The sequence below is a fragment of the Vollenhovia emeryi genome, unplaced genomic scaffold, assembly GCF_000949405.1.
Source record: "Vollenhovia emeryi isolate VEMERY1.0 unplaced genomic scaffold, V.emery_V1.0 DF939162.1, whole genome shotgun sequence".
Lineage (NCBI taxonomy): Eukaryota > Metazoa > Arthropoda > Insecta > Hymenoptera > Formicidae > Vollenhovia > Vollenhovia emeryi.
The window spans coordinates 672,461-688,431 of record NW_011967204.1 but is presented as its reverse complement, the minus strand read 5'-3'; the positions used below and the strand labels follow the sequence as shown (position 1 = coordinate 688,431).

General features: G+C 41.0%; 2 protein-coding genes across 4 annotated transcripts in view; one reads left to right on the top strand and one right to left on the bottom strand.

Moving 5' to 3' along the window:
- LOC105564572 (plexin-A4) overlaps positions 1 to 1,936 on the top strand; it is a 206,653-nt gene extending 204,717 nt beyond the window's left edge. Inside the window, exon 11 of the mRNA XM_012017022.1 lies at positions 29 to 1,936. Within this exon, the coding sequence (XP_011872412.1) occupies positions 29 to 202 (174 nt within the window). The 3' untranslated portion in view covers positions 203 to 1,936. The remainder of the gene's footprint in view (positions 1 to 28) is intronic.
- Positions 1,937 to 4,731: 2,795 nt separating this feature from the next.
- The window catches only part of LOC105564571 (Niemann-Pick C1 protein-like), a 12,908-nt gene continuing 1,668 nt past the window's right edge, over positions 4,732 to 15,971 (bottom strand). The window contains exons 1-10 of one of the 3 annotated variants that reach the window (XM_012017020.1): positions 14,309 to 14,537; positions 12,429 to 12,592; positions 12,106 to 12,352; positions 11,935 to 12,011; positions 10,259 to 10,703; positions 9,362 to 9,607; positions 8,979 to 9,281; positions 7,948 to 8,515; positions 7,238 to 7,720; positions 4,732 to 5,199 (exon numbers count right to left, since the gene is read on the bottom strand). In XM_012017020.1, the coding sequence (XP_011872410.1) occupies positions 4,823 to 5,199; positions 7,238 to 7,720; positions 7,948 to 8,515; positions 8,979 to 9,281; positions 9,362 to 9,607; positions 10,259 to 10,703; positions 11,935 to 12,011; positions 12,106 to 12,352; positions 12,429 to 12,544 (2,862 nt within the window). In that variant the 5' untranslated portion in view covers positions 12,545 to 12,592; positions 14,309 to 14,537 and the 3' untranslated portion in view covers positions 4,732 to 4,822. Of the gene's footprint in view, positions 5,200 to 7,237; positions 7,721 to 7,947; positions 8,516 to 8,978; positions 9,282 to 9,361; positions 9,608 to 10,258; positions 10,704 to 11,934; positions 12,012 to 12,105; positions 12,353 to 12,428; positions 13,384 to 14,308; positions 14,538 to 15,971 lie in introns of those variants that run through there. The other 2 variants (XM_012017021.1, XM_012017019.1) reach the window with 2 other exon arrangements.

The following is a 15,971-nucleotide window of genomic DNA, read 5'->3' as shown; positions in this document are numbered from 1 at the left end:
CAATGCTAATCGTCCAACTTTGTTTCAGTTGCACACAACGGAGTTTAACACGAATTGTGCTTTATACGAACTGTACACATACGCGGGTAAATACAACGAACAACTAATAGTCACGCTCGAGGAGGACGAGTTCTCGCAGAAGCAGAGACTGGCGTACAAGCTCGAGCAAGTGCACAATATAATGGCGGCGGACAATCCCTGATGCATGACCATGAACTCCATGAAGCACATGACGAAACCTGCTCGTCAAGAGTTACCCTGCTGAGCGGTCAATCGCGGTCCGGCATAATTATCAACGGCGCGAACGAAGGGAACTGGCCTACCTTGAAATCGATTATCTCAGGTTCCGTGCAAAAGCCAGTTTTCCCAGATTAATCGCGAGTCGCGAGTGAACTTTAAAGTTATTCCGACACACGGCGGGGCTGGAAAAAGGAGCGTCGCGAGTTAAACTGGGAATTAATTAAAGGACTAAGTGTTAAAAGTATGTGTCGAGGAAGTCTTCTCAGAGGTCGCCAGTTCGTAGGTGTGGCCATAATCATAAGCAGCACATTGCCGCGTGCGCGCGTAATTGTACATAAGATATCAAAAAAAAAAGAATCATGAATAATTGTAATAGGATATTAAATGGTACGATCACCGCTCGACGGTCGAGTCGAGCGGAGGAAGCGGGGCGAGAGCGTTTCCCTCGTCGCGCACGGTGATCGCACGCCCGTTTGCACCGCGAGTGATTTTAAAGATGAATGTAACGTGAAACGCACGCTAGTGATAAGAGAAGGAGCGAGCCCTCGATGTCGAGCGACAATTTGTAAATGTGTTTAAAAGGAAAAGAGGAACGATCGATCGCCGGCGCCGTCACCTCGGCGATCCGGCGATCTTTTTAACGAAGAAACATTTCCATCCACCGCTACTCTAGCTGAAATTTTTTGAATTACGGAGAACTGACGAATTTTAAGAGAATAATGATAATTACCGGTAACGATGAAATAATTAAATATGGGTATATTATATATATATATGTATATGTATGGATGGTATGTCGTATGTATATGTGTACATATATACACTTTATACCGGCGCAAGCATGCCTGTGTGTGCGTGTGCGTATATCTAGTATCCGATGAGGAGGCGCGCGTGCGAGCAGGTAGGACGGTATTCCGCGCCGAGTTGTTTTGCCATAACTTTATCACGCAAGGATCGAGACCCGTGCAAGTCTCACCCGCTCACACGCTTACGTGGCGCGCTGTCGCTCGCTCGCACGCTCCATAACTCGGCGGCGCCGTACCGCGCGCACGTGCGCATTTAATATGGTGTATTACGTATACTTACACGGCGCTCGAGAAGGAGGGAAGAGGGGTGGGGGAGGAAAGAAAAAAAGAAACAGGAAAGAGGAGAGTCGTCCGCGCGACGGAGACACGACTGTGTATTAGTTAGTAAGTAATTAATCTATGGACTATGGCCGCGCGCGAGGCCAGCTCGATGTGACGGTTGTGTTGAGTGTGCGTGCTTCCCCTCCTTGGTCTCCGCGACTCGTTGTTCCATTTCGCCATTTAATCGTTCATTCCTATCGTCGTGCATCCATCACCGATATCATCGCCGCTGTGTTCCATAATCATCGACAGCCCCTATCCTTCCCCTTCCACGTCCTCGTGTCCATCGTTATCTCCGAATCTATCTCCCCCTCTCGTACTACTTGTGGTATGCCCGCCACGAGAAACTCTCCTGCTCTTCCTTCATCCTCCTACAATTCATCTACTTTCAATCCTCCCTTTCTCTATCTACCCCCCTGTCTCTCTCTCTCTTTCTCTCTCTTTTTCTCCCTTGTAATGCTTCAACGCCTCCGTCGTCATGTTGTTGTCACTCTTAATTATTGTAATATATAATGAATAACGATCACTGTTGAGTATTGTCTGATTGTAATACATTGATATTGAATTGATATTGAATTGATAATCATTAATTAAAAACGTAACATTAACTCTGTGGATGTAGCCATATTGGTGTGAGTGAAAGTGAGCCGCGCGAATGGGTGTGCGTTTGGTCGAGAGCCGAAGGCATTGCACAGTACCGAGAGAGAAGAGAAAAGAGCACGCACGCCTCTTCGGAAACTCGTGTCCACGTGCGGACATCGCCGCGTCGATGAACAAAGTTGTCCGCGAGCAACTATTATTTCCTTCGTATTTACGCACAAATTGCCAAGTCGCATCGCGTGGTCTGTAAATCGAGGCGACGATCTACGGAGTGCCTGATCCCGGTACGATTTCGCATACTCTCGGGAGTGAAGTCCACATTACGCTACGGGTTGCGGGTTTAGTTGCGGTTGGGATCTGCGATTGTAATTAGCAGCGCTTCAATTACGCTTGCAATTGGCGATTTCTGATTCGCTGGTCCTGATCGTAACCAGGACTGAACCTGCAGTATAATGCGGGCTCAGTGAACTCTATACTGGAAGACCCACTGCCCTCTTGATGGACAGAAAGAGGCGGACAAATGCTTCTCTCTTTCTGAATTCTGATTAAGTCAACAATTTTTTATCTCACCTTATACAAGTGAAATAGAAATCGTTGATCGAGCGAGATTACTAGAAAGAGATAGAATTTTGAACCGTTTGTCTGTCTCGCTCTGTCCATCTTCTTCAGCAGGGCAGTAGGTCTTCCAGTACGGTGTAAAGCACGAGCTTGAGCTGAAGAGCCAACGTGGCTGGAAGCCGGGGGCGCTTCTTCGCGCGACTGTTCTGTCAATGCGTACGGCTGGTAGCGAATGACGACTGCCCGACGTTGTGTGCGACGTGTGTATGTGTCCTGTGCGTCAATTCAATGTGCAGTTATACGTGGAGAAAGTATTTATTGCTCAAAAAACATCGGAAGACCGTGGTGGGAAGGTAAGGAAGCGGGTAAGAGATACAGAGCTGTTGGTAGGCTTACTGGAAAAGGAATTGGGGGGGAGGGCGGGGGTGGGAAGGTCGGAGGAAGGGACGGACGCGGTGGCGAGGACACAGTCGCCAGACAGGGTAATAATCGCGCGACCGGGGAAGAGAGGAGGCGAGGGGTGATGCGGCCGACGGCCGGACAGCAGGTCGACCGGAACGGTCCAACGAGCTAACGGGTTCGTTTCCCTCGAGGATGAGGCGTGAACGCGTGCTCGCCCGCTATTTCCGCGCACGAGAGAATGGGGCGTGCGGCACCCTCCCCCGCGCACGCCGACTTCAAATGGTACTAATAAACCCAAAGTGCCTCTGGTAGATTTTTGGGCATAAGCTTGAGTAATAAAGACTACATAGCGTTTACTATAAAAAGAAAAAGAAAGAAAGAAAAGAGACACGACTACGACGCGACCGCTGATTATAATAAAACGATAATAAAGGAGCCGAGAAAGAGAGAGAGAGAAAAAAAAAGAGGATAAAAAGGAAGCGAAGCAGTGGCGAGAGAGTGCTTCTGACGCGCCCTCCGCGAATCTCGATTCGCCCGCGAGAGGTGCCGGGCGTACCGGATGTGTACGCGGTGCGTACGCTAATTAAACGTTTAGATAGATATTAACGTATAGTCGGTAGCCTAGTCTCTATGTCGGTGTCTGTCTGCCCTGAGTGTCTTTCCCACGGTGTACCCCTCAAGTGCGTGTACCTTCGAAACCCTTCCCCGCCCCCACCCCCCTCTCCGGCGAGTGCAGATTCCCTCGCAGTCCAATACGCCCTCGGTCATCGTCGTCCTCGAGTTCAGCCTCTCCTCCCCCGCGTCACGTCCCCGGCCGTGTATCGAGACCCACCCCCGATTGCGGATCCTCGCCGTCCTCAGTCTCTCTCCCGTGCCCGACTCCCGAATCTTCTCCAGTACCTCGACACCCCCGTCTTTTAAACGCAACTAACTGTGCTCACATCACGCGTCATTCGCCACAATTACCGATCGGCACACGTTTTGCTAAGTAAATATTATGATTATGATTATTATTGTATCGATGGTTCCTCATCAATTATGAAATATACGAGTCCCGATTTGTAAAATTCGACTTAACTAAGAAGATGTTGTAATAACTTAATCATCGTATCGTTCATGCGTGGCTTGCTGCCCCGGCAGTCTAACTACCGTCGTATGCTTGAATGGTGGAGACAACGTGCGCGCCTCCGAGAGCGTTTCCGATGTGTGTGCGCTACTGTGCGAACGAGTACGAATATCCGTGTGTCTATTATATTCCCGCCTTCTTGCGTGTCTCGCCCAAATTGCTCGCATTTACCTGCCTCTTGTCGCCATCGGTCAGAAAGTTCCGTCGGATTGAGCCGCGAGAGACGGGAGGAGCAATTTGAGACGGAGAGAAACAACGAAGACGGGGTCGCAGGAGTGAATGGCTGAGCGAATGTTAGGTGGATCGTGCAAGACTGAGAGAGGCAGCGGAGGGAGTTTGCCAATCAATCTCGAGGTCGCTCCCTCGCCGCTCATTTTTACGTCATAAATATTAATTATGATTATACATAAAGGATAAACGCATCCAGCAAAACATGATTACGTTACGTTTATAATAGTCATGTTCCTTTCCGATCGATGATAATTGATAATAAATCTATATCAACCTTGCTACATTATTTTGTACTTGTTTTTTTTTAATATTTCTTAATTTTTTAATCTTAATATATATACATATATACAAATCTATAAATAATGCCGTTTTTAAGTTATCAGACGTATTATTATAATTATTATTATTAATTATTTTTGTATAAATGTGTGATTAATAGTACGGATAGTGTAATAATTTTGTATGTTTATTGAACCAAAAATAAATATTATTGATAAAGAAACACGACTACCTGAACAAAACTGTCTGTATTTCCGTTTCAATCTTCATCGTCAGTCGCGATAATCGCCTTCTCGGCCATCGGTTGTGGCTGCTGTACCACACGTAAGCCTCGCGGCCCGACAGTGCTCAACACGACTGGCAGCAGGAACAGTCCGTGCCAGAGTCCGAACAAAATTACCAAGCAAAATATTCGGAAAAAAGCGGTGAACACGTAGTTCGACGAGAAGGCCAGCATCGAGACGGCGAGCAATGTCGAGCCCGCGCCGTAGGCGACCGCTGCACCGATGTGTCTCACTGCGAGTAATACTCGGGTCGTGCGAGCATTTGTGTCATCCTCTCGCGACTCGGCGTTCAGGAAGGCATGTGCGATGTGTGCCGCATAATCCACACTTAGACCGATGCCCAGCTCGAGACCTGTGAAGGATTCTTTCTTAATTGGGACCAAACTGTTTCATCAACTGTTTGATGGAACAAGTTTAGACGAATTTTAACCCTTTCATGACCACGATACTTTTTGTTTGCAAGCTTTGCTGGTATGCTTTTTCAGCAATGCCATGCATTCTGAATCATTGAGTTTTTTTTCTAATTTTTGTTAGGTAATATGGATTTTGGTAAATATCACGTGACACATATATCCCATTGGACTCTGGTAGTAAGATTGGGATAGTAGAATAAGGCATGGAAAAGAACCGGCTTATCCTAGCAATGTTATTTTAGTCTGTGAGACTTTTTAAAATATGTAATTACACATAAAGACTTCTTGCAATGATTTCACGTTATTGTTCGAATATTCCTTTTAGTGTTGCGTTTTCCGCATCGTCGTTTAGATCCTCTGACAGATAAATGCTTTCCAATCTATTGAAATCGTTATTTTGCACCCGTTTGTCCCTGGCTTACTCTTTACAAAAAAGAAGAATCTTCTTTGGATTTTCCGGCCTACAGTGAGCTGTCTAAGAGCGAGGAAAGTTGATCATATCTCGATACAGTTCCATATTTTAAAATCATTTACAGGGTCAATAAAAAAATGCATCAATCGATGCCACCACTTGAGTGTCTCTCGATTGCATACCTTTCGCGTCTCTGATCAAAAAGTGGTCCACTTTTCCAATAATTACGTTATATTCTGCAACTGCTTTTGAGCAAAGGATTACTGAGGAGGAACCGTCTTAATTTGTTCTCCTCATACTAGGTGATATCCTTTGGATTATGGAACGTTGATAAAATTATCACAAGTTTGTTGTCCAGCCACTTTAGTGCCAGCACACATTTCCGTACAAAACATAAATTCCTCGCTCTGATTTATTCCCCGTCTTTATCATTTCTCGTGGCTCTTTTCTATTAGCGGTATGCATAAGTTTCCCATCGTTTTTATCAAAATTTTCTTTATTAAGCAATCTGTATTGAAGCAACAATGTCAATTGAAATATTTCCCTTCTGCATGTACTACCTTTTTGCCATCTTTCTGGCGAAAGATGGATCTCCTCGACGGAAGTGCGACATGTCTTTTGAAGCGATAATGGACCGATAAAACCCATTTTCGTACCCATTTTGGTATCATTTTGAAAGAGAGGCATCGTGCTACTCGAACGTGACGAGTGAGTATCGGGTATTTCAATACAGATTACAATTTAAAAATGAAAGAAAAGCAAATTTTCTTAAACTTAACTGGTAGCACCACTCAGTATATTGGGCGCGAAAGTAAAAGCATGTGTATCATGAAGTGAAAGATCATAGCACTGCCAATTATTATCGATGAGTCAATCGTGCATGAGCATTCTTGAGTTCTACTTAGACGATATCATATATACCGAGCGCGAATAATTTATGTGTCATCGGTCAAACGTGCTCAGTCAGTATAATATTGGAAAACCTTTGTTGCAAAGGCAAAACATATATCGACTGATCTCTTTCGCAAGGTTTTACGTAATTTTCGGTTCAGAATGAGCGTTTAAGCAGAAAACCGAAAAATGCGCAAAATCGAGATACGACCTTGCGAAAGCGATCGGTCATGTCTCACTGGTCATAAAATGGTTAAACGATGCTGAAAGAGAACTTACTTTGTAACAAGAACAACTCGTATATTACGTATAGTTTGATAAAATTATCGTACAAAGATATTTAATTTTTAGCCTTACAAAGAATAAGATAAGAATTGAGAACAAAGGTTGAGTTTGCTCTTCGTACTTTGCACTTCTTGTAAGTAAAACATCTTTTTATATTACAGCGCAGCATGAAGTCATTGAAATGACAATAAAATGAACGATATCTACACAAAAAAATTTTAATATTTTATAAAAGTGAGACAAATATGATTTATCGCAAGTCAGATCTTGATTATAAAAGCTTTCTTCTTTATTTTATCAAATACCCTTCCTTCTTACTTATACGTAAACAGAATAACCAAAATTATAAGTCGCAAAGTCAAAATTTAAAAAATGTGAAATACACTCACCAATACAGGACGTTATGTCTATCGTCATTCCCCAGAAATACATGAATCCGCAAACGTTTAGTAAGGTGAGAAGTACACAGAGTAAGATCCAACAACAAGTCTGCACTTCAACGATCAGAACTGTTGTGGTACCCATAACGCAGATTAATGCCAGGAAGACGTTTCGAATTACTTCCTGACTGATAAATTTATCGGCAGTCCAAGATCCGAACATTTTAGACCACACCGTTACGTATCCGCGAATTTGCGCCTCCTTCGCGAAGAGTTTACTGTTATCCATTGCTGGAACCCATTCATGAGGACCCGAAAATCGTCTGTAGTTGAAATCAATGTTTGCTACTACGATTCGTGGGGCATTCCAACCACACCTGAACTTCTTCTTGAAAAAGAAATTTCTCTGATATTTACCACCAGCTCGACTAACAAGAAATTGCGATAGATAATGATGAAAATTGTCGTCTGTGATCGTCGTAGTCCTTAAATCTAACGGAAAGAAAGAAAAGTATTCAATTAATTTTCAAACTCTAATTAATCGACGAGTGATTTGTCCTAACAAAAAGTTTTGTACAAAGCCTATTTTTGTACAAATTGAAGTAAATTCCAGATGTACATTAATACAAGATTTCAGAATCTCCTTTCAGAAAGAAATTAAAGTTTTTGTTTCGCCGCTTTTAAGACGAACAATTCAAATAAATATTACAATAAATAACCTGTAGCATAATGCGTCGACACGAATTTTGCGAAATCAATCGGCCAAGGTTCTATGTTTTGTATAAAAGATGCATTCTGTAAGCGTTCTGTCAGATATATTATCTTAGGAAATTCAGAGGGGAAATCAACATCATCTCCTATAACGACGAAGGCTTCCATTCCTTGATTGGGAAATGTTTTAGTCCGGACAGCTACGTATTGAGTCAAGTATGAGTCTTGCGGTAACAACCATAATGGATCAAACCATTGTTGCAGTTGAAGCGAACCCACAATACTTATAGACAATGTTACAAAAGTAATTAACACTATAATAATCTTCCCAGGCACAGTTAATACTATCTTCGAATACAAAAAGTTTATAAATTTCCAGGAAACTGTACTGCTTAAGTCTATTGGCTTGGGTGAAAAATTTTCATGCACAATACACGGTAATACCCCATTCCTCTTTTGTTCTAGTCTCCTAGTATCCAAGGTAAAGCAGGCAATAAAAAATGTAACTTGTAATAAAAATGTTACAAATACGCCCACCGCGGCATAGATACAAAATGACTGAAGTGAAGGCAATATCTAGAATAAAACATCATTATGACATCTTTTGTTATCATAATTATTTCTATATAAAAGCAAAGAAAATGCGTAACATTAATCAAGTAACCTAACAAGAGTTTTAGAAATATACCGCAACTAATTTGAATAAAGTTAATAATTTACATTTTTCTACTTTTTGGGTGGGAATAAATAAAAATATATATTTTATATGAAAAAATAATTCGAAAAGATATGTTTTCTTATAAATCATTGTTTATAAGTATTACCGATGAAGCATTTCAATAACAAGAAAGAACAATTATATTACTTAATTGAAAACAATATTCACTTTACGAATATTCGTATATGTATATTATTTATGTTTAAAATGTAAATGTGAATATCTGAATAAATATCATCGAAAATAATTAAAATAAAGTCGCGAATCGGCCAGCATGGTTAACGTCACGCATTCTTCGTGCACATTACGATTACTACGTACTGTGGAGGCACCAATGATGAATGCAACGACGTCGGTAAGCGAGGTAATAGTGATAGCAGAACCGGCATGGCCCAACGTAAGCCCGATTCTTTCTGTTAGTAGCTTATTTAAATTCGACTCATCGGCATGTATTTGTTTCCAAGATGCATGAATCACGAAAATATCATCTATTCCTAGACCCAAGAGCATAAACGGCAACGACGTGTGCACCGGACCGTATGGGATTCCGATTAGAGAGCATATTCCTATTGCAAGTATAAACGCAGCTCCGACGCAGAAAATACCGGTAGCAGTAAGACAAAACTGTGAAAGAACGAACGGCTTTCACTAAGCGGGAAGCGTCACATCATTCGTTACTCTCGTACCGATTTCGTAATACGTACCCGCCACTCCACCCAGTTGTAATTCGACAAAATTGTTAAGACGTATAGAAACATTAATGCACATCCTACAATCAATTTATCTATATCTTGAAACATGGATGTCGCAGAAATATCTCCGAAACTTCTACCAGCTCCATAATAAAGCGCCCAGGAACCATTTGTTTTTTTTTCGCTTTGCAGTTGATTCGACAGGTTTCTTATACTTTCCAAATAAGCCAATTCCCATTTCAATACGTCCTCTGTTGCCTGAATACGGACGACTGGTTTATATTCTAAGGCTAACTATTATTATACTTCTTCATTATATGAGATAATATTAGGGATAAAATAGATTATGTTAACGCGTCGCACAAATGTCACCTATAGCGAGTCGGGACTCTACAGACCAGTCATCATGTGTATTGCCAACTTTCAATTCGAAGAAATAGTGTATCTAATACAATCTATTGCCAACAGGCGGTTTCATATGCAACCACCCAATAAATATTATTATTAAATATGTTTAGTATTGCCGCAATAGAAATACCTATATGTAGCACATCAAGATATAAGTAATCGACGTAAAATAATCTTCTAAAATGGGTCTTCTAATATTTTATCATATAATATTATCTTATATCTTATATCTTATTAAATAATGAAACTTATCATTATCGTACAATTGTTATCTTAATAAAATGTTTATCTTCGTACATGACGGATCACAATAATAAAAGGCCTAAATCATATTTAGGAATGTAAATACAAATTTCAATTTTTTAAAATACATTCTAATTACTAGCAGTAATATTAAGCTCAATTTGTGACAAGCTTCAAGTTTAAAATATTTCGCATTCATTCAATATGAAGGCAGCGATTAAGAAGTATGATTTAGACCTTCGCATAAACTCACCTTACCCAATCAGCAGTCCCTGCCATATTTCCCAGTTTATCCATGTCCACGTTGATAAAATTCACGTGAACCATCAGAAGAGTTCTTATCGCTGTCGCGGCAATGATTCTACCTCGCTCGTCCAGAGTCACGTCTCCCAAAAACTCGGAAAAGTTCACGGCGTGGCCCAATGTAGGGCTCACTTTTATTGTGTTTATCTTTGCGATAATTTCCTCGGTGGAGTCCTTTTCAATTTCAGCGCTGTCAAAATGCCATATGTCCAAGATGCTAACCATAAGGCAGCGCATGGGCAAACTCTCGATTATGCTGCAATACATATTACTATCCATATGAATGGCAGGTTCAAACGTTTGATTAACTGTAGAGGTGATATCATCGTCGAAAAAGGAGTCCTCCGAGGAAGAACTTTGTCTCTTCTGTCTGTACATGTACTCGGTAATAACAGGAACTCTGTAATAAACATTTTCTTTGTATGTTTTCTTGTGAAACCGTTTTTTGTGGGACTCGTGTAAAATTGCATAATATAGAATCCAGAAGAAGTAACTAGTTACTTGTAACGAACTTACAGTTACAGTTACTTTTTTTTGGTCACTCTAACTTTGTTACTTTGTTTCCATCTGTAACTGTAACTTAACTCAGTTACGAAAGGAGAGTTTGCTTATTGTCACCGGTAATAATTAAAAATTTAAACGGGAAACTTATTGTCAACCCAACTGGCTAGTTATTTAATTAGTTTGTTACACAACGTTTCGACCCTACTCTTTTGGGTCCTTTTCGAGTGATACTGCAAAGCAACAACAACGCAATTATGAAATGCTGTAGGTTAATAAGTAAAACGGCCAAAGTTAAGCAACCTAAGTCAGTCATCGTCGTCGAATAAGACAGAGTCGAGTTATAAAATATATGCATACGTGTGAGCACTGTGGTAGCTGGGCTCAAACTAACTTGTTAGTCAGGTCTTAGGAACAATACAAGGTGATACTGCAAACAATACCGTTTTGATTACACAGTCGTGTATTACATTTAAGTTTTCGGTGTCTGTTTGCAAATTTATCGTGTTATCGGTCTTCTTGATAAAAAAACATCTCGGCGATATCTCTTTTTCTCCTGAGGCGCTCGCTATGTAAAATTCTTGGTTCCGACCAATTGAACTCGTGATCATGTAATGCACGGTGTTTGCTGACCACGAAGCGGCAGTTTTTTTTTCATGTTATTTCTATGTTCTTTGATTCTGGTCAGAAGGTGTCGTTTGGTTTGTCCAATGTAAGAGGCTTCACAGTCGTTGCAATTAATATGGTAGATGACTTCGGTTTTTTTTTGTTTCCCCGTCTCAATTTTTAACTCAGTTACATTAATAGTTACTTTACACATATATGTATACATTTCAAACCTCCACAAATCGCATTAGGCATTGTATTTGCGCATAAACGCCTTTATCGGCACTTTATCATTCACATGCAGATTTGATATTTTTATTTTCATTGCAAGACAGTAACTGTAAAGTAACAATTCGTTACTTTTTGAATAACTGTAACGCGTTACTTTTTAGAATTGGTAACTTGTAACTGTAACTGGTTACATTTTTTAGCGAAAAACTGTAACTGTAACTAGACACTTTTATAAAATCACTTTCTCAACCCTGACAGAATTGAATCTCTCCAAGGAGGATTTCGTATCTTACTTCATGCAAACATCTGTCCAAGAAATGTTCTCGGCCGGTGTTTGTGCGGAAATCACTTGTTTAGTAATCTCATTTAACTGCAACAGACGAGTGATAGCTCATTACAATCCAACTAGCGCAAGAACCGAGACTCATCGACTGAGATAAATCATCCATTGTACATATAATTACCCTAATAAGCGTTTGCTGCTCCAAGACATTGTCGCCGGTAATTATGAACTCTTGAACTCGCAGAGCCTCCAGGTAGTGCGTCATCAGCCATTCGGTGTCAAAGACGAAATCGGAGTCCGGCGGAACCCAGAGCTTGACGGGGCTCTTCTCTTGCCGGAAGCGAAAGAGGCCCGAGATACAGATCAGCACTACCACGAGGCAGCCGAGCATCCACTTGTACGGATTTCTGGCGATGTTCACCCCGAGTCTGCTCGAGAACGACGAACATTGCGCTTTGTCATCAAACCAGTGCGCCGGGGATCCCGTCGAGTTAGGATACTCACCGATAAAAGAAGTGCTCCACCGTCCTGGAGACGCGTTCCGGTAGGCTGCGCCAGAATTCGCGGCACGACCACCTCTTGGAGCGATTCTCGCGCAGCTCCAGCTTCTCCTTGATCATGATAGAGGATCGCCGTCGCGTCTAGTCGATGGGATTCGGATCTATCGTCTGAGAGAACATGGCACTTTGGAACGACTGTACGAGATGACTAATCGCGATTAGTTACTGTTTTTGTGCATAGCGTCGCGACCGCGTATTCCGCAAGCAGCTACAATCTTCATTATAAACGACATCCTGCGCATAACCTCCAATTGGCGGCGGCGCGCTCGCATTTTTTACACACAACAAACCCGTGTCGCGAGGCGAATCGTAAAAATCAGGAATCGCGTACGCGTCGCGGGCGCGCGGGGCGCCTCGAGGCACTCGACAACAACACGCATTGTTATTCAGCGCGCGGCACGGCTTATTACGTCCGTTCATCAGTATGCGCGATCAGTCGATTGTTACGGGCAGGGGTGCGCAACGAAAACTGGGTCAGGGAGCCCCCGTTTCCCTCCCGCGCGCAAGTACAGAGAAAGTACCATATTAGGAATAGGAATAAATATTAAATTCGTATCGTTTAAACTCGTAAGCTGCAATATAACTATCTTGGATTGTGACTGCGCAAGATAATTTTTTTGTACTTGTATCTCATCTTATTCTCTTTTATTTTGTGCGCTACATTTAAATACTGCGATATTCAAGTCGTCTGTCACAGCGCAAATTTTTTTACGCCGGTCAACTTTCCCAGCGAGAAATGACCCGTCGATCGATGTCGAAACGATGTTGAATCGACATTGAAACCGTCAGATTGACATCGATTCGACATCGATCGATAATCTCAATCACTTATAAAGTGATATTTTTAAATAAAGTCGACTGTCCCTGGTTTTCTCTTTATCCGTACTTTAGTCGTGTGGAAGAATTTTGCAATGTTATAAAGCCAATTTAAAATTTAGCATAAACTGCGAATGAAAATTTTCAAATAGCAATATTTTTTTATTAGACTTCTGATCGAGTGTTTTAAGTATGTAAGTGTTCTGCTACGCAATCCGCAACTTATCCTGATATTTTTAGTGTACAAAGGCCAATAAAAAGAATTATAAGTGCAAAACCTACATTTGAATATATTGGCCTGGTAAAAACGATGGCTGAGAGATCCTCCCGAGTAGAACAAGTTAATCACAAAAACGTCAACATTATAATGATGAATTTTACGTCATAAAATGGTCGACATCAAGATTTACTTTGCACCGACTGACTTATGATACGCTGTTTTATGATATCCGTGATGTTTATAATATGTTATTACAGATTACATGATCAGTCATATATGCTGTTTATCTTATATTACTTCAATTTATTTTTTATGTATAATATTTAATTGACTTTGCTTTGTAACACAGGATAATTTTTACAACATTTTGATGCCTTAAATGATGTCACAAATAGGTGCTCTCGGTGGGCTATTTTGACGTCACCGTGATGCATAAAAAATGATTAAAAAAAATGATGTCATTTTGATGTTTTCATGACTAATATGTTCTACTTGGGTAACCCAGCAAACACCAAAGTAACAATTACATAACATCAATATAAATGTAACCGTTACTTTGCTGTTTGCTGCATGGGAATCCACCTTCTTTCTTTCCCGTCTCCAATATTTATTACTTATTCCTATTCCCAATGTTTTATCTATTGAGCGCAGGGGTCTATTGCGCGCCTCGCGATGCGATCGATGCGATTAGATGCGAATAATTCTTCCTACGGAAATGACTTGTCGATCGGCGTCGATCGACGAGTCATTTCTAACTGGGTTTGTGTAAATTGAGTTTCGATACCGACCTAGTATTACGACGGAATCGTTATCGGTTATGACAATCTTTCTGCACAGGCTGTTATATTATGATTAAAGTTTCCCGATTCCTGTAGCAATTAACGAAGAGAAGAAGACGTTCACGCACTCTTGTCTTCTGGCCTGCACTGACTTCATGCTCGCCGTATTTATATGCTAATGCTAATTATGCTGAAATTGACCGAAGGTCAATGGGTAGCGGTCAGACTAAAATATAATTATACTGGAAAGAGTTGCTAATAATACATGCTAGTAGACAAGAAACAGGTTCGAGGGACCTTTTAGAAGAACCTACCTTTCCCCAATATATTGCATTTACCGGTTTATCAAAAAGAAAGTAATACGAACTACTTATACAGGGGCGAAGTGTCCTCTGCACTGTACAATTTCACAATCAGCGAAGAAGGATCGACGATGCTCTCGGCCCTTTCCACACAGAATAAAATATCTAATAAATATCCAATGGATATCTACATATCCACACGACATCCATACTATGGATATCTAATAGATATCTACACTGAGACAAATTCCCATCGGATAAACCAATTAAATAGTGTTTCCAATGGATAATTTTTCCGATTACGTTTTCCGATTAAATTATGGATACATCCGATGAAATTTATCCGATGAAATGCAGTTACCGATGAAATTTCATTGAAAAACCGATCATATTTTTCATCGGATATACAATTTAATCGGATATATCCGTTTGTTATCATGTAATTGGATTATCCGATTATATTTAATCGGACATTTTTCTCAGTGTAATAGATATGTATATTGTCTATATCTTCCGCATAACCAGCGAGGATATCTAATGGATATGCATATACTATTATTCACCAAATATCCATGTCCATATCCACCAAATAGCTACCAAGGATATCCATTAGATATTTACGTATCGTCCACATATCCATGTCCACCAAATTGCCGCCTGTGCAGAAAACGCGGGTCACGTGCTCGGCGCGGCGCGCACATGGCCCGCGCATATTATGTCATTTAAATCAACTTGAATTCGCGTTGCGCGCGGCCGGCAGGTGCGAAAATTCGCTTTATTAGGTGTTTCGCGCTGTTCGCCTTCGCCCAACAAAACGTACGCGTAATACAGAGCTGAGACTGTCATAGAGTAGACAGTTCTAGCCGATTGATATCGAACCGGTATTAGAAACGTGTATCAAGTGAGTTACGTGATCGATAAGTTGTTTATCAAAAATGCTAAGTTAAAATCGAATGGCTGTGCATCTGGAACTTTTTCATCGTTGCAATTACAGATACAATAAATATATTAATACAAGACAGTGTGTGTACACGCCTGTGTGTTTGTACAGAAATATACCAAGGTATGAGAGTTAGGCCCGATTGCACCAATGTCACGTAACTTTTAACTTTGGCTTAATTCACTTCTCGTCTCTTTCTGTTTTCCTTAGAACGAGAAAAAGAGCGAATTAAGCCAAGGTTAAAATTAAGCGACATTGGTACAATCAGGCCTTAGCTATGTATTTTGTGAGATATATATCTTGTATATCGGAGACATCTCTTATGGACCCAGTTGCACTAACGTCGCCTAATTTTAATTTGTTAGCTTAATTCACTATTTGTCTCTTTCTGAGGGAAACAGAAACGAAGAGTGAATTAAGTTAATGTTAA